We start from the raw sequence: 20,445 nt of genomic DNA, 5'->3' as shown, positions 1-20,445 counted from the left end.
GTACCTATAAATAATATTTTATTCTGTATATTTGAAAGTTTTTACCGTTCGGAGAGCTGACGTCACTCGCCGCTAGCCGCTGACCGCTTCATGTTTTTCATTTCCGCGCTATCTAGACTGATTCAACTGTGATCGTGAATTCTCGCAGCTTTCCTCCTTTCGATCTTTTTCCTATTGAGTGATTGCAGAGCTCGCACGATAACTATATTATCCATTATATAATAAATAAAAATAATAGAATTAAATGCAGTTTGTGTTATTAAACGATTTTGAGCCCCTCAATTGACCTCTCCAAAGAATCCAAATCCCAAATGACAAGTTGGCCGTCCAGGCCGGAAGTGCTAAACTTCTTAGCGTTGGCCTTGGTGCCTTTGTAGAGGCTAATACAAGTGATTGCATTCTGATGAATGGAATCCAAGTAAGTGTCGCTCGTTTCGATGCGAGCCTGACGATCCAGTGACTGGAACTTCTTCATGGCGGAGAGGCCGCCCGACTCCTTCCTCTGAGTATTATCCAACTTGGCTACGAAACGCAATTCGTTTCCATCGTGGCAGTACAGCAATGGAATGCAACTATGGCCTGCGACCAACAGGGAGTTATTGGAAATCCAATTACATCCCAAAAATGGCAGGTATTCAGTCTTAATTTTGATCATTGTCTTTCCTTGAGTGGCATCAGCAATGCTGATAGAGCTATCATGTCCGACCCAAGCCACCTTATTACCGTCCGCAGAGAACGAAACACTGTGCACCCATCCGCCTCCTGAAGGCGAATTAGGGAATTCGGCCAACAGTTGCCCCAAGGGTAACTTGGAACCCCAAACATTAGGACCAGGTTGATCTTCTATATCTTTAATATAGGCAGAGAAGACCCTGACTTTGAAGTCGGCCGATCCGGCGACTAGAAGCATGTTGTTTGGATGCCAATCTAATGTAGTCACAGTGGAGCGGATGGGCTTTTTAATATGCTTGGAGACCCACCAGTTATTTTCTTTTTCGAAATAACAAATTGAAATTAATCTTGCGCCGGAGCCGACGGCAAACTTGTTCTCCATGGGTGACCATTTCACACAAGTGGCTGCTCGGTTGATACGTAGAAGGACCAGTGTTGTGGTCCATTTCCCATCATCGCTCTGTGTCCACACATAAGCATTACGATCAACAGAGCAAGTAACAATTCGATTAGTGTTGGGTGCCCAGTCAATGCCCATAACTCTCAAATCATGCTCCACTAGGTTATTGGTTTGCTTCCATTCATTTCCCTCTTTTTGGTATATATGAACTTCATTGTTGTTAGGTGAAAAGGCAATCTCTGGAAGAATAACGTAACATTATAGTTAAAATCATCTATATAAATTAAAATATGTATTACTACGTAATTATTTATGATGCTAATTAATCAAGTTACAGCTAAGTAAAGTGGATTTCTAAATATCTAAGTAAACTAAAAAGGAAATGTTATCGTCTTTTCGGGATTTTTCTTGTTGTTTCTTAATGTTATGGATAAAACATGGGTTATGTCGCAAATTCCATTAAAAAAATTGTTTAATAGAAATTAAAACAAGCCATACTTACGAGTTCTATCTTTATTCCAAGCGTGGCAAGTTATCGGAGCGCATGAGTCACCGAATGTAAGCGTTTGAGACATCGTTACTGCTAAAATCAATCATGGATAAATATTCAATACATTAACGAATTAATAATTATTAGCAATCTATTTACCTGGTAGTTCTTTCCGGACAATGAATATTTAACGGCAAGAAACAGCTCTGCTCTAGTTAATACGAGAAATCCGCGGACTCTGGTCAGTCTACGCGAATTCCTGTGTAATACAAAATAAATATTAAACTACATATCATATTGTTTTTAATAAATTTAGAGTAAAAATACACTATTTACCTTCAACAACGACCACAGCAAACAGCGAATATCGGCTATGAGTATTCGATTTATGAGTGACGTAATGGAGTTGTCAGTTGACATTAACAGTTGACAGCTCACTTGACGCTCATAGATTTAGATAAAATTAAATGAAATTCAGGTTTTGAAGAAAAAATAATAAATACATAGTAATTATTAATTAATATCACTAAGATATATGATAGTAAATTAGCCGTAGTTTTTCCCGTGAATTAAAAAAATTCCTAACATATGTAAAAGGTTCATTGATTTTCGAAAATGTGGTGTAAACTTTAGGGATGTTAACAATGAGTTTAAAAATCGATTTTTCGAAAATATCGATTTTTATAGAAAAAATAATCGATTTTAATAGATTTTTTAAACAATCAACAAAATTACAGGGAAAACATAAAAATACAATGGATATTTTTAAAATACTTATTGCCATTATACATTTTATCGAATAAAATGATATTAAGTAAATGTCAGCTGCCCATATATCAAAATAGTTGAGGCTAATTTATAGCGTCTTAGCATGAAAAATATCTTAAAATAATAAGAATTAGTTAATAATAGATATTTTGATTTTGATTTTTCGTTTTTTTTAAGGTAACATGTCATAATGACAGCTAGAGAAAATTCGTTATTTAGGTAAATATCTAGTACGTGATTTTATTTTCTATATTAAATCAGGACTTGTAACATTATAAATCAGGCAGGTGGTGGTTACGAGTAGATAAGTGGCTGATTTTTAAAAATATGAGAGCACCATTAGCTGTCACGCGGCGTGTAGGTTTGATTTTGCTACAATCGCGTAACTATGCGCTGCGATCAAGGCAGCGAGGGCCCCAAATGGCCGCCAGGTGGCTTTCAGAGTCCAAGGTTTAACAGGCCTACTTAAGTAACGGTAACGGATTAAGGAGAATCAAGTGACTCAACCCTCCAATTTTTTAACATGGGAGTCGAACCCAAGGCGGCGGTCACAAAGCAAAAGCTTGGACAAGTAACCGGAGGCAGTCAATAATTTACTCTGTCTATGTAAATAAAAAAGAAATGAAAGAATTCCATATTTTTAAATACATTTATTCTTCCTCATCATCTTCTCTTATAATAATAGAATCTAAAAATTCAGCCGGTGCAGTGATATTATTGATGTGAAACATCTATAGGATCACTTGTAAACCGAATTGTTGACGTGGCGACGCTTGCCGTGGCGACGGGTCACCACGCTATACTGAGGTATACATATATATTTTTTATGTGTAGCAGAGTGTACGGTGTGGCGACGGGTCGCCACGCTATCATTATCATTCTTGTCATTATTATAATTATTTTTATTAATTTAATTATAATATTTATTATTTTATGCATATTACTTATACACACACGATGTTTCACATCTGCCAGGCGTCCTCGGCTCACAATTTTTTTTCATGTCTGGCCCATCTTAAATACCATATCAGAGTCACATGGGCACAACAACCCAAAGTGCGCCTCACTACCAAACAGCTACAACAATATTCTACTATAGCTGTTCTGCCAGGAACATCGTTTTCAATTAAAATATACACGTAATATTGTTTAATGTTGTCACGCCATTTCCTCTATGGTTGTATCCAGCAGAATCATGTTCACCACTACTGACCGCCGTGGAAGTATAAAAGATTATTACGATCTGCAGTAATGCTTTGATATTGTGTTGTTCTACGGTTCATATTTGTCTGTTGAAACATGTTAGCCAGATTATTCGTAAGATTCCTCCTTTCTCTAATTACTTCTAATATTTCATTAGCATATACACTATCTTGAAAGCGAACACCAAATCTATTTAACAAAGCTGCAGCTATTTGAAAGTTTTGCATCATGTGTGGTAGAGCCCGATGAAAATATTCTTGTCGTAATAGCTTAAAATCTCTCTTTAAGTGACCATTAACAGCCTCTACCACCCATCTGCAAAGTGTAACACAACGACTCTGATTGGCTTGTTCTGTAGTTAATTGGTGCTCGCCTTCTAGAAGTGAATCTAGCATACATGGTCTATAACCACATTCTTCTAACAAATTAATACTGTCCCTAAAACCCCGGTCCAGTATGAACACATCATCTTCAATAAAATACGACCTTAGAGGAGATCCATCCTGGAATAAACTTATCATAATGTCAGCATCTGATTTAGTTGCTTTATAAGGGCCAAAACAATCAACAATATATCCATCAGTAGCAACAATCATAAACGGCTTCAATAGATTTCGGTATTTGTGGAGGGAATAACTTTGTTTTTGGAACATGTAATTAGCGCTTTTATGAATGTATATATATGTACCATCACATATTACTATGGCATTATTTCCATTACCGTATTGGAATGGATAAATTGCGACGAAACAGTTCTTCCCTCCTCAATTGATTTATACCAAGATTATTTGGCACAAAATCTTGAACAAGTACCTCTCTCACTTTGTCCATTACGGTCTCCAAAGTGCGACGTGGCATATTAATCAATGTGGCAATTCTCTCATCAGAGTCGCCAGTCCTCAATTTTAAAAGGAGCATTGCTAATCCTAGGGTTCCCTGACGTATACTTTTGACACGAGGTACTTCTTCAAGTAATGTGTTGAATTTCTCTTTAGTGTAGCCTATCAAATATATAAACAGTCGCTCATCCATTTCTTCTATATTTTTGAAATCTAATGTTGGATTAAAAGCGTTTACAAATGAAAATACATGTTGTATTTGGCGGGCTGTAAATTTCGAAATACTATTATCTGAATCAAATAATGTGTCCCACGTATAACTCTCCAAGTGTTCATCACATATTCTAGCCAGCTCTGGCAGATAATAATGATAAGAATTCAGGACAATAGCTCTTAGCTCATCAGATATTCCTCTTAATGTAGTATTAGAGCAGTGTGGAAAAACACAATGGTTGTTAGTGTTCGCTGCTCTTCTGTAATTAGGTAAAATTATTTCCACATTTAATGTTGATTGGTCAGGAGAAACAAAGTCCTGTGACTGGGTGACTTCTTGAACATTTTGTTGTGATCTGGCGTCATCAATACGGTTCATACGCTGTGACTCTCTCTTTGTCCGTAACCAGCAAGCATGGCACACACGGTCAGATTCTGATATCTGAAAATAAACAAACCAAGATAGTAATCATGATTAAAAGACTTTAGGCTTTATCCCAATATTAAAATATTGTCCAATCTATTCATCTTCTATAAGTCGGAGTGCAAGATGTTTATGGCATTCATTTTATTTTAATACAAGAAAACAAATACAGCTTTTTTCTTGAGCTTATAGTTACATATAGACCTGGTGTTCCATATTAACTTATTAAATAAAATTATTTTATAAAAAAGCTAGTGTGACACTCGAAAATAATTGTGATTGTCACTGGCGCGTTGCCGACCCTACAAAAATGGCTACCTGTGGATCTCTAGACATTATTCACCGTTGAAACACAACATGGCCGAGATCAATGCTATTTGGGCACCTTCTTCTATAAGATGAAGATCCTGCCCCAGACAGGCTGCTCTGATTTGAACGGATTATTCGCCGTTCCCAATATCTCTTAGTTGCCTTTTACGACTTAAGACAGCTAAACTAAATTCTATTATGTTTTATCATACAAGAGATTCTAAATTAAGAAGATATATTAAGTACCGGTCGTATCGCTACTCTGCTTTCTATAATAGCTATTATGGAACGTTGCAGGTCTGTAGGGGAGTCTTTTAATATTTTGTCACTCTGTCTACGAGCTATAGAGCATCCACACAAAAGACACACATGAGCATGGCCTTTGTGACTTGGTCCAGCTTGTTCACCACTATTAGAAACTTCTTGTTGTAGATTTTCATTGACAGCAAACATTGCAAGATCTCTACATGCTTCACATACAACATCCTCTTCAGTAATCTAAAAAAAAAAACAAAATAAACATAAAGAACTAATTGCATTGGCACAAATAATAAACTGTAGGTCAGATTTGGTTTTATATATAATACATATCACAAAACTGAATAAAACTGTAATACAGTTAGGTTTATGATAGCAGGACATCCTAATATTGTAAATGATACTAGGTATGAAAGTAGGTGTTACTTACTATTTGAGGATAGACCCAGCTACAGATTAAACTGGTGACTCTAGGATCGAGCGTGAGAGCCAGGTAGCGGCGTAAAGTGTTAACACAAATGTTACAATTAACACACAAGGTTCGCGTTAATCTGTGACGACGATCTTCCATGTTGATTGATACAGCAATATCAATCAACAATCCAAACAGAGGCAAAATCGGTATCCAAAAGTCAATGGCAGTCACAGGAACGAGGGGCAAAATCAAAATCCTTTAGGTACGCACGGATCACACAAAGCAAATATTAGAGTCCTTAGTCAGTAATAAAAGTCGTGGAAAAGGAGTGAAAAACAGAAGAAAATAATATAAACTCAACCGACACACAATCACACAAGGCAAGAGTATTTGTGACGTGCGTGCCATTTTTAATGTTGCCATAACCACAAAAGTGAATAGTTACGAAATGCGGTTTGCACGTCGCAGGGCGTGAAACATTTCATCGATAGCGCTTTTTGAAAAATCGAATAAAATATATAATCGATTTTTAAAAAAATCGATTTTCGTAAAAAAAAATCGTTCCATAAAAATCGTAAAAAACCTTAAAATTATCGATTTTTTCAAAATCTATTATTTTTTTACATCCCTAGTAAACTATTTTTGACGTAGGAGACTCTTTGCTTTGAAAGGAAAATATTTGGGCTTGTTGGCATTCGGTAAATAAATAAAGATAATTCTTAAGAACATATAAATAACAGGAACGAAATACTATATATTTTAGCAACATGTCTGGAAGAGGTTACTATTATAAAACTATAAATATTGCATATGTTCAAAAGTTTGTATTTAATTCAATCCGCCTTAAAAACCTTTAGGTAAATATCGCCGGCACCGCAACCAACAAACGTTGTCTTCAGTGGCAAGAGAAACGGCAGTTTCACTTCCCGCTGACAGTCCTATATTGGCGATATTTAAATCCGCTGCTGTAAAACTGAACGATCGTCAAGACAGGCACGAGCGCCTGGTAAAACTCTCCAGAGATATTACTATTGAAAGCAAGAGGATCATATTTTTGCTGCACTCTGCTATAACGTAAGTGACACATATTCATATAAATCTGTATGCCTTATCAGTAAAAATATGTATATTATTTCTATCTTTGTAGCAAAGAAACATGTGAAAAAGCAGTTTCGGAAGCAATTATACGTCTTCAGAAACTAGCAAAGGGTCCGATAAAAAGTATTGGACTTGAGTTGGAAAACATTCCGAACTACTTACATTGGCGTGCTGTGACCCCAGGTTTCCAGGAGTATGTTGAAGCCAGAACTCTATGCTCATTGATGCAGACACAGAATATAATAACATTTCAAGAAATGCAAGATGAGCTGACTTATAAAATAGAAGATGAGGCAAATGACAAAGAAAGAAGTGTTATCACTATGCTGACTCAGAATGACTACATGCTAGGCATTGCAGACCTGACTGGAGAGTTAATGAGGCGGGCTATCAACAGCATTGCAAGTGGTGACAGTGAGGAATGCTTCAACTGTTGTCAGAATGTCAGAGATCTGTACACAGGTTACTTAGGTAAGACATCAAAAACATTCACACTATTAACACTATAGACACAAGTCTGTTGGAGGTAACTTTTGAGGATCTGAGAATACTAAATAGATAATTAACTTAAGTATAAAGATTCATACTTCATACATAATGAAAAATTAACAGTACAATGGGAAAGTTTTGCTTTAAACTTTAACTTTTGCTGGAATTAATGCTGGATGGATATTTGTTTGAAGGTCTCAATGGATCTTGATGAAATTTGGCACAGATGTAGATCATAGTCTGAAAGAACACATAGGATAGTAATTAAGTTATATTTAATACCGCGTGGTTGGAGTGGCGGGCAACAGCTAGTGTGATATAAATTATTATCTATGCACATGTGCAGTCAATAACTCAATGTCTGATTTTAATAACAAAAATATTTGTCTAATCTGTAATTTGAATGTGTAACTATGTGTTTTGTAGGAGTCACAGGATGCAGTCGAGACCTGATCCGCAAACTATCGACAACTCGTCGCAACGTGGAGAAGGTGGAGGCGGCGGTGTACGCGCTGAGGGTGCGCGGGGGCGAAGCACCGCCCGCACTGTTGGCCGCCGCCCCACCCTCCTGGGATGCAGCCTCAACACATTCCGATGATGAAGGCTTCTATTAATTTATTATAGAATAATTATATTGGTATAATAAAAAAAAATCGTTTTGATGTTCTTTTTTATTATTCAGTTCCACAATTAAACCATTTCATTCTATTTTATACTATATTCAACAATCAAGATCTTCTCTCGAATAGTGAAAAAGTATCATAATATTTTTGTATAAACAGACCACCTACCTACTTTATTTGAAGGTGGATTATGTCTGAAGCACTATAATGTAGTGCTAACATCAATAAATAGCAATTTCAATAGGACAAGGGGCAAATGCATCGTCAGCCAAAGATCAAGGGGGGATTTTTACCCCGTTTTCTATCTTTTATTCCGCGCGGACGGAGTCGCGGGTAAAAGCTAGTATCTTATATATACTTGTTGCTTGTTAATCCAAACATTATATAGCTTTTCGTCCTTAATTTAAGGTTAAGCAAATTTCTTACAAAAAGAAAAAAAACTAGTTTATTAACTTTTTTTATTTAATTATATATCTATAACTGCGAGGCCTGGGAATAGTCTTGAGTTTCAGAGACGTCACTTGGTGGTTGCCAGTCGTCGGAATCATCAGTACCGTATGGATCTTCTTCCTCCGACTCACTGCCACTCCATGTCTCTCTTTGTATAGTCTTTCTAGATCTCTTCCCTGTCAATATGAGATCTTCTAATGGTGTTTCCCCACTGGAACTTCTCTTTGTTCTCTTTTTTCTTCTACCTGTCATACATAAAACATAACAGGGTGGGAAAACAAAATAAAGAAAATAATTATAATTTTATTCAACAAGATGTTTTGCTTAATATGCAAATTAATAAAAAAATAATAATAATATGAACAAGTTAAATTAAAACTTTAAAAATTTGTATTTTCTTTTACACACTATCATCTGATTTAAGTGAGTAATTACGAATTTATAATCTGGATGAATAAAGCAAAAATAATTTCTTTTAAAGGAAATAATGTGCAGGTGTATAAATATTATATTTTTTATCAGTAATTCGTAAAAACTAGCATCAAATTCGGCAAGTTTTAAGAATTTTGTTAACTATAAATTTCTATATCTATGAAGGATTCCTATCACTTTAACATTAATGTTCGATACAAAATAATAACACTTCAAAAAATATTCTTCAATATATTTATTTTTATAACAGCTATTTAGTAAATTTTTAGTTTAGTATTATAATTTTAGGCTTCTCACGATTTCTATTCTAGTGTGATATTTTAAATAGCTATGAAGGACTAATCGTTGGTTTCCGAGACCATAATCTCTGTATGAAACATACTCAAATCGAGTTAATTCAACAAAAAAATGAAATAACAATATTTATTTGTGAATTTCTTTATAAAACTTAATGATAAAAAATAATTAATTAATTTGTATTAATCGAATTCATAATCATAATCAACACTGTCGCCGTCAGAGTCCTCGGCCTCAAAGTGATCGTCGTAGAAGTTGACAGAGTGAGCATTTATATAGAAGATTTTGCCATTCCTTTGTACAATGTGAGTTTTCTTTTTTTGTATACCTGAAACAAAAATTGATAACATTAAAATTAAACACGTAATAAAGACGTCAAATTGAAGCAATTCTGCATTTCGTTTGGTTAATGAGCGTTAATTTTAGTATACATTCCCTTCCCACCCTTTTATTATAACGAAAGTATGGGAAGAGGAAGTGGATTTAACCAAGAACAGGACGCAAAGGAAGGGAAAATATCATCTTTCTGTACATCCCTTCCTACGTCGATTATTGTAGGTAACGCGTCTAAAATTATCTATGGGCAGTGGTCACTTCGCTATTTCAGCGAATTTATGTCACCACTTGTTCTATAGCCACCTTACAATATGAAAAAAAAAAGTTTTGTAATGAATATTGAAGTAATAAAACTATTAGATCACTTACTGATTCTATAACAAACAGCTTTCTAAACAAAGTCTGCTCAAAAAATATTTTGAAAACGACATCAACGAAATGTCAATTTTCTAATCAAAAACGTTTTGTTAAAATTATTGTATTATTATATAGAAGTTTCGATCACGACAACGTAATTCAAATTTTTCGGCAAATTTAATTTTCTAAAGTGATTTTCTTAATAATAAAAAAAATAAAATAATATTAGTAGGGGGGTGTGTGTGTGTGTGTTACCTTGCGGGGGTGGGGGGTGCATGCCGTAGGGGTGTGAGTGATCGCGCCAGTGACGAGGGTCGCGACGAGCGCAGGCGTAGCCCCACGGACAAGGCGCCTGCGCCCCGCTGCCCCACTCGGAGTCCCCGGGGTGACTGAACTGCGTCTTGTGCTGTGGGTTCTTCCTGAAAATATATAACAATATTCTAACTACCTTTTAATCTAGCCATAGTTTCTTACTAAGAGCTTCTGTGGCTCAGGGGTTAAGCATTTGACTTGCAATCTGCAGGTCCTGGGTTCGAATCCCGACATGTACCAATGTGTTTTTCGATTTACATAATATGAACATTTATTTATCCGACGTTCTTACGATGAAGGAAAACATCATGATGCTGCACATATCTGAGAAGAAATTCAATGATATGTGTGAAGTCAACCCGCACTGAGTCAGCGTGGTTGACTGACCTAGTCACCCCTAACTTTAGGGTAAGCTACGACCCCTTCGGTGGTGACGTAGTGAGCTGATAATAATAGTTTCTAACCTATACCTAGTTTCTAACAAACCTTTTGATAATTTAAAATTTAGCTTTCCTAAGTCTCTCTCTATGAGTATATACAACTTACAATACTTGAAAATATATAATATCTTTGCTCATAGTACATACAATTTATATGAATAATAAAATAATTGCTTATCATTTGTGAACTGTAACCGCAACAGTTAATCAGAGTTGTACCGAGTCACAACATGCGAGGAAAGGGTAACTTGATAAAATTTAACCTCTTTTGCATCATATTAAAATTAATTTCTTTATCATCAGTACATATTTTACCCACAGTTTTGTTAACATATTTATTTACTTAGCATATCAAAGAAATTATAATAAATTTTAATATAATTTTTTTAATTTCTTCCGGAACATTTATTTTGTAGAGAGATGGGATTACCCATCCCTCTAAATATGTTTAAAAAAACTAGATAACAAAATGTATTTGTACAAGTATTTATGCAGTGAAAATGCAAAATTATAGTATATAGTAAATAAATTATAACATACCTGTAACATTTTTCTCCATACATACATCTCTCTCGCTTGGGCTTTTGTTCTTTGGATGGAGATGATATACTCGCTGAACTTGCTCCGGATGATGTACTCTGTAAAACACAAACATTAGCTTTTTATTTAAAACATACTGAGAGATTACTCTTAAATATCTTAAACAATCAAGTTTTTGTTAAATATTTTTGCAAGCAGCAGTGAAAACCCATTGTTAAAAAATCTCAGAAACGCATCTGCGTCACAGATTCGAAATATTCAACGTAATTACGAAACATTTCACAAAAGTAGAATGACGTGTGATGACTCATGTTGTTTATTTGCATCATATTATAAATAGATTATTTCTAACATCTTAGACCTAATAGCGTAGTATTATTTTTTTCTTTCAAAAAAATATATATCCTTGTTTTTTTATCGTAGTTCATCAAGTGACAGCTATAGTGAGGGTATAATGCAAAAAAAAAAACTACTGTAGTTTTATAAAAAATGACAACTCACTGCTTGACTGGCCGGAGATTGTGGATTCTCTTCTGCATTATCTTCTGTCTTTAATTTCTTTATATCTACTGGGCTGGTTAACTCTTGTTTTATTAATGAACGTTTTCCCGGTGACTGGTGACCATCATCTGATTGTTCCTCTGACTTTATTTCATTTGACTGTTGGTCTTTTGATTCATTATTTAATATTAATTCTTGTGTTTTTAAATTATCTGCTGAAGAAATATTATAAAAACAATTTAGATTATTATTCCGTTAATCAAAAACAGTATAATAAGCAATGCTAGTTAACACATTCCTAGTTACGATTTTTACGATGTCATCTCGTATACAGAATATATTTATCGGACTGGAAAATTGTGGTACTCTAAACATGACGTAATGTTCAACACGATATATCCATTTTGTATATTAAACATGTCGGAAATTAATGGATTGCGCAGTTAAATTAGTGTGACCATACATTTGCTTGAATTTAGTGGATTATTACTAAACTTTTTTATCCGACACTTTAATTAATTTTAAACCATTCACAAAGCTAAAGAATTATTATTTAATTTGTTATTTATTTCTATTTTAAATACAAGTGCCCTTATTAACTTAAACATCTGGATTTCCCCGACGCGTAAGATTTATTGCATAAATTTAAACAGCTGTTGGAAATACCAAATTCGGTTCTCCATCTTCGTCCATTAAGCAGAGCATCTTTACTATTTATGGCTTAGTAAAATACTTATTTAAACTTACTTAATATTGAAGGTGAGACTGACGCTTTATCATCGTATTCCTCGTTCACTGTTTCATTTGATATCTGTTCTTCTGTTAATTCCTTTTCACTTTTATTACAATCTTCACTGGTTGTGTTATAATTTAATGTCCCTATATCTTTGTGTTTATTAATTATATCTTTTAACGGTTGAAAATCTTCTATACTAAGGCATACATCATTTATTTCATTATTTTTACTAATATTATACCAAAATTTATCATTTAAAAACCCAATTTTATCACCCCGGTTGACCTTTATAACCATGTTTTGATTAATAATCTTTGCTTCGCCCATTTTATTGTTTACTATGAAACATGGATTAATATGTAACTGAAAGGAAAAATTACAAAAATTAAAATACATATAAGATATTATTGTAAAATGTGTAATACTACCCATACAAAATAACATGATAACTAATATAAGTAACTAGAAAACATAGTATGTATAATTTTATGTACAAGAGTAACCAAAAAAATTTTCATAAGCATCAAATTCTTTGCGATTGTCATGTTATTGTGTACGCGTAATAAATTATTAAAAATTACTAAAAGAAAGTATTTGAAGTTTGTTAGTCTAAGACTTGTGTCTGTACTAATGAAATCATCACCAATAATTCAAACTTAAAAATACTATAACAACCAATAATCTTCTTATATATATAAAAGAAAGTCGTGTTAGTTACACCATTTATAACTCAAGAACGGCTGAATCGATTTGACTGAAAATTGGTGGGCAGGTAGCTTAGAACCAGGAATAGGACATAGGATAATATTTACCCCGTTTTCTATTATTATTTTTTTTATTTCGCGCGGACGGAGTCGCGGGTAAAAGCTAGTTTAATATAATTACAAAGTACAATTAAGACGGTTTATGATTTATTTCAAAATACGAGTTTTTTGCATTGCATTAATCACAATGCTTTGTGTACCTATGTGTCTGTAATAATAATTAAGTTTCCTTTTTAGTCATTGATAAAATATTCAACAGCCGTTTTATATTTACAGGGTGACACAGCAGCCATTACTTTATGGGCGTATACAGGATGTTGACAGATTACTCAATTTTTCAACAAGTTATGTTTAAACTTAAATTTTAATAATAATTTCTATTCAGATTTCATTATTAATATTAAGCATTGTAGTTAAAATTGCAGGCTTTTTAATTTTGAATCAGTATAAATTTTTAAAATATGTTTATGACATGATATTGTTAACACATTTATAGATGTATAAAATGGATATTTTCAACAAAAACAAGAACACAATGATAATCATGTCTTTGTTTACAAAATGGTGTAACATTGAAGCAACACCCTCTATTTGTAAGTATATACATTTTTAGTTACAGTGGGACTTCACCACAACACATCAGCATACTGTGTGTAGGGATGTTAAAAAAATAATAGATTATGAAAAAAATCGATTATTATAAGTTTTTTTACGATTTTTATGGAATGATTACAAAAATCGATTATAAAATTTATTCGAGTTTTTTTTAAAAATCGAATATTTTTTTCTTTAAAAATCGATTTTCGACTAATCGATTTTTATCATCAACTGTAAAAATCGATTTTCGAATAATCGATTTTTTAACTCAATGTTAACATCCCTAAGTGTGTGATACTCTCGGTCACTTTAAATACCATGTGATAAGTGAACAAACATTTCAATATCTGCCCGATAGCACTATCTATTAAATGCAAATACTTCAACATAAAAGAGATAAGGCTACATGTATGTACAGAAGTGCTAGAGTTATGATTCAGTAAAGAACAATTTTTTAGAAAATAAATCCAGTCAAACAAGGAAAACATACTTTTTATGTTAAATAAAATATAATATAGTATGTAATATCTACTACAATATAGTCTGTAATGCATATGTAATACGTACTAATAAAATTGAAATATCTGTATGAATAATAATAATATTCCGTACTCATAATGTATTTCCGTAGGTGATAATGAAAAACAATTTAAAAAAAAAAATTGTCTGTCTCTCTGATGTCTATCCTCAAGGCCATGTTTGTTCAGGGAAATCCCAAGAATGCCTGGATTTTGATTGAGACTAGTACGGGTAGCACTGACGAAGTTGGAGACAGCTAGTTATAAATAAAAAAAAGGAGTTATTTTTTTTTTAAACGCTGAAATAAAATCAATTTGTTCAATGAACAGAACCCTACTTTATTTGTAAATGATAAAGAGCAACCTTAATAAAACATGAGATTAGAAATATAACTCTACTTCCAGGGTATCTTATCAGTTTAAATTAATAAAAAGCATAAAAAAAATCTATACTGATTATTATCTATTTCAAACCATTTTGAACTCTAAAGACATATTATGAAAAGGGTTCAGTGGTTTGATGTATTTTATTTCTATTTTCATAACCATTATTATGCCGTATCCATTCCATTTACTTGAAATTATAACTGAAAGAAAATATTTTGATATAAAATTTTCAATTTCTTTACCAATATATGCAATATTGGTAAAAAAATTGAAAATTAGAAAGATTTGCATGAAGTTAAGCCACTCTCACAGTTAAGTGTAGTTGATTAACAACCAGTTGCAGCTAATTTAGGGCAAACTCCAAGCCCCTCCATGGGGATATATAGAGCTGACGATCCTATTTAAAAAATAGAATTTTTTTGTCTTGTCTACTGTCTACTGAATTTTTTTCTACTTTTTTGACATTACAAAAAATTTATTAATATACATTTAATTTTTTTTTCTGCTGTTAATCTACTCAATAATACATATAAAAAATTATTATTTTTTTAATCATGTAAAAAAATATGATTAACAAACAACAAATACTTTCTGAAAAATTTTAATTATTAGGAAACAAAAGAAGTATTGTTTTCACTTACAGCCTTCACAATTATTGAATCGTCAACAATCTCTAATTCTGCATGGTTCCTTGATACTCTTTTGTCGTCACACTGCAATCAGACAAACTCACTGTCACTGATCATTCAACGGACTAAGCTTTGTTATCTAGAACTTGTGCTACTTGTAGTGCAGTCCGTTACAACAACAGTCACAAATTTAAATATAGGAACAAAATTATTTTTAAAACAGTTTATTTTAGTTTAATAATTCCATATTTATTACATTCTAAATGTAATATATTATGATTTAATATCTATGATGGATTTATTGGAGTTAGTATGACTAAGATGTAGATTTGTTTAGAAATAAGGCTTATTTTCTATCAGTATCAAGGTAAGTACAATAAACTATTAAAATATGATACAAAACTTCCTAACTTTATAGTTTAAAACATACTTTAGGTACTACGTCTACGTCATACTACCAGCATAGTTACGGAACAACTAACATTTCCAGAATTTAGAGAAAAAAATAATACTTACTTGAAGTAAATTCCCACGTCCTATTACTTGCTTACCATCCGACAACGGAATTTCTTGATGACCTTCATCATCGATGCGCACTAATTTAAACATCTTGTAAAGTATTTTTAGAAGTGCAGGAGTTTTAATCAAGCATGTTTTTTAGAATGCGAGAAATTATAGTACGCGACAGATTTGTTAAAAGTTATATTTTATCACTCGAAATATCAAACAAAAAAGCTTTCTTTTTACGGTTAATTGTGGACAAGCAAAATTGCTTGAGTTCTAGCAATTTGACAGATCAAAGAAATCGTTAAACCGTTTTTCGCTAAAGTTTTTCGTTTACGTTTTACGTTAGTTTTAGTTTTATCGTAATATGACTTCATAATACGTTTTGCATCATAGATTTTACATTGATAGACGTTGCTAAATGCTACTTGACTTCCAAAAGTTCTTAAAATTTTAAATTTCTAAACGAAATAAAAATTTATCAAGTTGACATATTTGACAGTGACACTTTTCTGTCAAATGTGTCCTCCCCTTCCCACTCCACTTCTCCCTTCCCTTTTGTAAGTCAATCAAACACCAATCAAATCAAATGTTGTGTATCAATATTAATAAAAATCAACTTACTTGTTAATATTTTAATATTGGCCAAGGTTTGGTGTGTTGTGCTTTTTCGTCAAAGATCATGATATAAAATTTAAGCTTTAGGCTATAGAAAATGATGAAAGCAACAGGTTTAGGTTCTCATCGACCGCTCTCGGGGCAGCTATACAAGTATACCAACGTCGTTAAGGGATGGCAGCAGCGATGGTTTGCGGTGGATCCGGAGACTGGAGTACTTTCTTATTATCTATTCGATGGTCCTGGTGATACAATCCAGCCAGGACAGCCGGCGCGAGGGGAGGTTGGTTATTGTTAAATTTCCCTTAAAAAATTATTTTATGAGTGCTATTGCTTAAAGGAACATATTTATGGGCACTGTATCATAACTTAAACTTATAATTCACTATGTAAACGCGAGTATTGTAGTTTATATTATATTTAAAAAGAACTTATTGATACTATTAGGTTTGTATTTGTGATTGCAGGCACATTTAGCTGCAGCAGTAATATGTCCGAGCGACGAGGATTCTCGTACGTTCACCATAAACTGTGCATCAGGAGACATGTTGAAGCTGCGTGCCACTGATGCTAGAGCACGGCAGGAGTGGGTTAATGGCCTAAGAGCTATAGCTGAGATACATACTAAAGTAAGTTTTGTATCATTTTATATAATCTATGAAAATTTATTTTATACATTGTAGTAACAATGTAATTTTCCGATTTCTAGTTATTAGGCACATAGATGTGAATAGAAGAATGTGATCTTATATTTTATTTAAAACACAGACTACCTGACTGTTGAAATCATTGTCAGTGACAAAGCAGTGACATACTTTTAATACAAGTATCATGGTTGTAGGTGTTTTATGTTTAAGATAATCAAGTAATTCAATATTAATTATATCTGTATATCCCTATCTCTCTCTATCTATCTATCATAAATGTGAATGTTTAGATTGATGGATGGATATTTGAAGGTATCTCCAGAACGGCTCAACGGATCTGGATGAAATTTAGCATGGTTGTAGAACATAGTCTGTAAGAACACATGGGCTACTTATAAAGTTTTTTTATTGCCGCACGGACAGGGTCTTTGGTGGCAGCTAGTAATTTTATAAGTTTGACCCTAAATTATTCAATAATGTTATAACTCCAGGCGATGGGCGCCAACCCGCCGCTACAACCGCGCGAGCAGCTGGCGGTGCACGACGCCATGGCCTCCGCACGACAGCAGCTGCAAGCCACCGAACTCAGGTAAACACACCTAGCAATGTAACAAATATTAAAATAAGATAACGGAGTAATGTAATGTAATCTCGTGGAAATTTTGGCTACCTTGTCATATTGAGATATTAAATCATAAATAACTAGCTGTCGCCCGTGACTTTGTCTGCTCGGAATTTAAAAAAATACTTAATAAGTAGCCTATGTATTCTTCCAGACTATGTTCTAAATCTGTGACAAATTTCATCAAGATCTATTGAGCCGTCCCGGAGATGCCTTCAAACAAACATTCACCCATCTAAACATTCGCATTTATAATATTAGTATGATTTAGTTGACTATTTATTTAGAAATTGTAGATTATAACGTATTTATAAAATTTTTAGTGACGCTGCTCTGGCCAGGTGTATTGAATCATCGGATTCACCGTTTCCTCATACAGATCCCGATCTCTTACTCTTAAAGGTATTTTTAATAATTATTATAAACCTAATACAGTTCAACTGGTATAAGTGAATATCCAAGAGACTGAAATATTTTTCTCGCTTATCCAGGGTCAAATGTACTTTTACCATAAATCATATTTGTACTAAAAACAACTTTGTCCTTGGCAAATGTTTCTGAAACATAAAAAAAGCTTGTATATTATTTTAGAATGAAGCAGAGTTACTTATTGTTTGTTAAGTTTTAAAAATATTAGTCAAAAGAATCTTTAACTTATACATTGAATTGACAACCAAAAATCGAGTTTTTGTACAAGTACGAGTGCTACAACATTAGTTGAAAGTGTTTGTATAACTGGTTATGGAAACGATCATATGCGGAAACTGAGAAAATCATTTAAATAGTACATTAAATAAGAATAATTAAGTTATTATTTATGAATTGAGTTGTAATGAGTATGTTTTTGTTTTCTTGTGTAGTTAACTTAACTATTCTAATATTGTTTAATTCCTGTTGCCATCTATCTATGTGGAGTGCAAGGATCCTGGATAATTCACTGTATTTTTGGATGTCAATAAATTATTTTTAATTTTTTTTTAACTGTAAGGCGACGTCTGCTGCAAGCATGCAGTGCCTGCTGCAGTGTCTGGGCATCCTGCACCGTCAGCAGCAATGTGCCACACTCAGCGGCAAGCACGCTGACAACGACCACTGATTGCTCCGCTATCCTCTATATGGACAGGCTATAAGCCATCTTATTTTGTGCCTATTTGATTTTCGCCATTTAAGCACTAACTGTTACGATGAGGATTTGAACAACAATAGAGAAGAATTTAGATAGAATTAATTGTCAGTACTTAGCATAAAAATAATTATAGGTGTGTTAAAGTCGGAATAAACCGAAAGCTGTCGTTTTCCAGCTGCGACTTATAGAGATTTGTGTTCTGTCTGTGCTGTGCCACTGCCCTGACCACAGACAATGTCTATGCTATGTATACTCTATGGTGTGAGTGAGTTTTCTTGTCTATGGTGATAAAATGTCGTTCTTTTTATGTATAAAATTTTGTTTTCTTTGTTATTAAATATTTTAAGTATTCAAGATAAATGTAACTAGTATATGAATATATTCGATAAATCGTTGGTTTCTGAGAACAATATCTTTTATATAGAGACTTTGGTCTCAAAAACCTTCGATAAATAAATCGGCGGTCATTTGGATATTGTAAATTAACAAAGACCATAAAGACTTATATAAAAATATATATATTATTTTTTCATTATCCCGTCTTGGATTTTAATTCTATCTCATTTAAAGCATCAATCATACCTTTTCCTTATACTGTCTTAATTTTAATGTATAATAATTATAGCCGTGGGATTCCACTGTCAAAGTTGTCAAAATATACAATCGCACTTAGATAAGCGATCCAAAGGACGAGAAGTTTCTCGCATGTGGAGGTCGGGATCGAATGAGTCTCCCTTATCCAGGTTCGACTGTATAAATCAAAAACTAAAATTATTATTTGCTTTTTCGTTAGTGTCAACTTACAATAAAAAATGTAGTCATTAATATAATACATATCTAAATGTTAATTTGTTTCTTTTTTTACTTCCCAAACTGGAATTCGAAAGAATTACACTTGCCTTACTTTGATGAGGCAAAGATTCGTCAAAACTTATTGACAGAAGAAACTATATCCCCAATCTTAATAACATTAACGCAACAATTGCTCAATAAATATTTGTTGCCCACTTTTTTTTTGAGTTTTTTGTTTGTTTTTTAAAACAATTCCGTCACTTTTCAAAAAAGGACAAAATTTAATTTCCCTTACTACGCTATCCCAAAAGCGTCAAACGTAATCTAGGAGCGCAGCTTTAGTGAAGTATATGTTAGGTGAAAATATGCAGTATTTTCAAAGTCATGTAAGAGGTAAGCATATATCCAACATATAAATTATCGTACTATTTTCCTAATTAAATTTATGAAAATTAAATCGCAATATCAACGAATACAAACGATTCTTAGTGATCGACAACATTCATTTTTATTGTGAAATCGTACATTCCGTGAAATTATCTATTGTCACATAATTTCTATAAAACGATATAAATTTGTAGCAAAATGCACCTTTCAGTAAAGAGAATAAAGGTGACTAGAAGTGTACACTATATTGCA

At 33.2% G+C, this 20,445-nt stretch overlaps 5 protein-coding genes across 6 annotated transcripts; 2 read left to right on the top strand and 3 right to left on the bottom strand.

Annotated features, from left to right (window-relative positions):
- Nucleotides 1–259: 259 nt before the first annotated feature.
- Nucleotides 260–1,998, bottom strand: LOC106718952 (actin-related protein 2/3 complex subunit 1A-B). Of its 2 annotated transcripts, none has more exons than XM_014513161.2 (4): nt 1,899–1,998; nt 1,722–1,821; nt 1,575–1,655; nt 260–1,311 (listed from the first exon to the last, which is right to left on the bottom strand). In XM_014513161.2, the coding sequence occupies exons 3-4, from the start codon at nt 1,645–1,647 to the stop codon at nt 260–262; spliced, it is 1,125 nt and encodes a 374-aa protein (XP_014368647.2). In that variant the 5' UTR covers nt 1,648–1,655; nt 1,722–1,821; nt 1,899–1,998. The 2 variants fall into 2 exon arrangements, with proteins under 2 accessions (XP_014368647.2, XP_045536328.1); XM_045680372.1 differs by having other exon boundaries at nt 1,575–1,652.
- A 1,314-nt stretch (nt 1,999–3,312) lies between these two features.
- On the bottom strand, nt 3,313–6,411 carry LOC106718924. Its single transcript, XM_014513129.2, has 3 exons — nt 6,007–6,411; nt 5,565–5,816; nt 3,313–5,027 (listed from the first exon to the last, which is right to left on the bottom strand). Exons 1-3 carry the CDS (start codon nt 6,145–6,147, stop codon nt 4,251–4,253), a joined length of 1,170 nt encoding a protein of 389 aa, XP_014368615.2. The 5' UTR covers nt 6,148–6,411; the 3' UTR covers nt 3,313–4,250.
- Nucleotides 6,412–6,654: 243 nt separating this feature from the next.
- LOC106718935 (translin-associated protein X) lies at nt 6,655–8,211 on the top strand. Its single transcript, XM_014513139.2, has 4 exons — nt 6,655–6,771; nt 6,849–7,065; nt 7,139–7,560; nt 8,005–8,211. The coding sequence occupies exons 1-4, from the start codon at nt 6,759–6,761 to the stop codon at nt 8,190–8,192; spliced, it is 840 nt and encodes a 279-aa protein (XP_014368625.2). The 5' UTR covers nt 6,655–6,758; the 3' UTR covers nt 8,193–8,211.
- A 440-nt stretch (nt 8,212–8,651) lies between these two features.
- Nucleotides 8,652–16,277, bottom strand: LOC106718902 (aprataxin and PNK-like factor). The gene is made up of 9 exons (XM_045680329.1): nt 16,014–16,277; nt 15,510–15,581; nt 14,712–14,738; nt 12,614–12,965; nt 11,867–12,081; nt 11,366–11,463; nt 10,329–10,492; nt 9,565–9,708; nt 8,652–8,896 (listed from the first exon to the last, which is right to left on the bottom strand). The coding sequence occupies exons 1-9, from the start codon at nt 16,104–16,106 to the stop codon at nt 8,676–8,678; spliced, it is 1,386 nt and encodes a 461-aa protein (XP_045536285.1). The 5' UTR covers nt 16,107–16,277; the 3' UTR covers nt 8,652–8,675.
- Nucleotides 16,278–16,507: 230 nt separating this feature from the next.
- LOC106718931 (oxysterol-binding protein-related protein 11) lies at nt 16,508–19,689 on the top strand. The gene is made up of 5 exons (XM_045680132.1): nt 16,508–16,902; nt 17,087–17,248; nt 17,758–17,855; nt 18,212–18,290; nt 18,877–19,689. The coding sequence occupies exons 1-5, from the start codon at nt 16,717–16,719 to the stop codon at nt 18,982–18,984; spliced, it is 633 nt and encodes a 210-aa protein (XP_045536088.1). The 5' UTR covers nt 16,508–16,716; the 3' UTR covers nt 18,985–19,689.
- Nucleotides 19,690–20,445: the final 756 nt, after the last annotated feature.

The sequence above is a fragment of the Papilio machaon genome, chromosome 12 (assembly GCF_912999745.1).
Source record: "Papilio machaon chromosome 12, ilPapMach1.1, whole genome shotgun sequence".
NCBI classification, from domain to species: domain Eukaryota; kingdom Metazoa; phylum Arthropoda; class Insecta; order Lepidoptera; family Papilionidae; genus Papilio; species Papilio machaon.
Note: the sequence above shows the minus strand (reverse complement) of the source record. Positions and strands in the feature narration are given on the sequence as shown.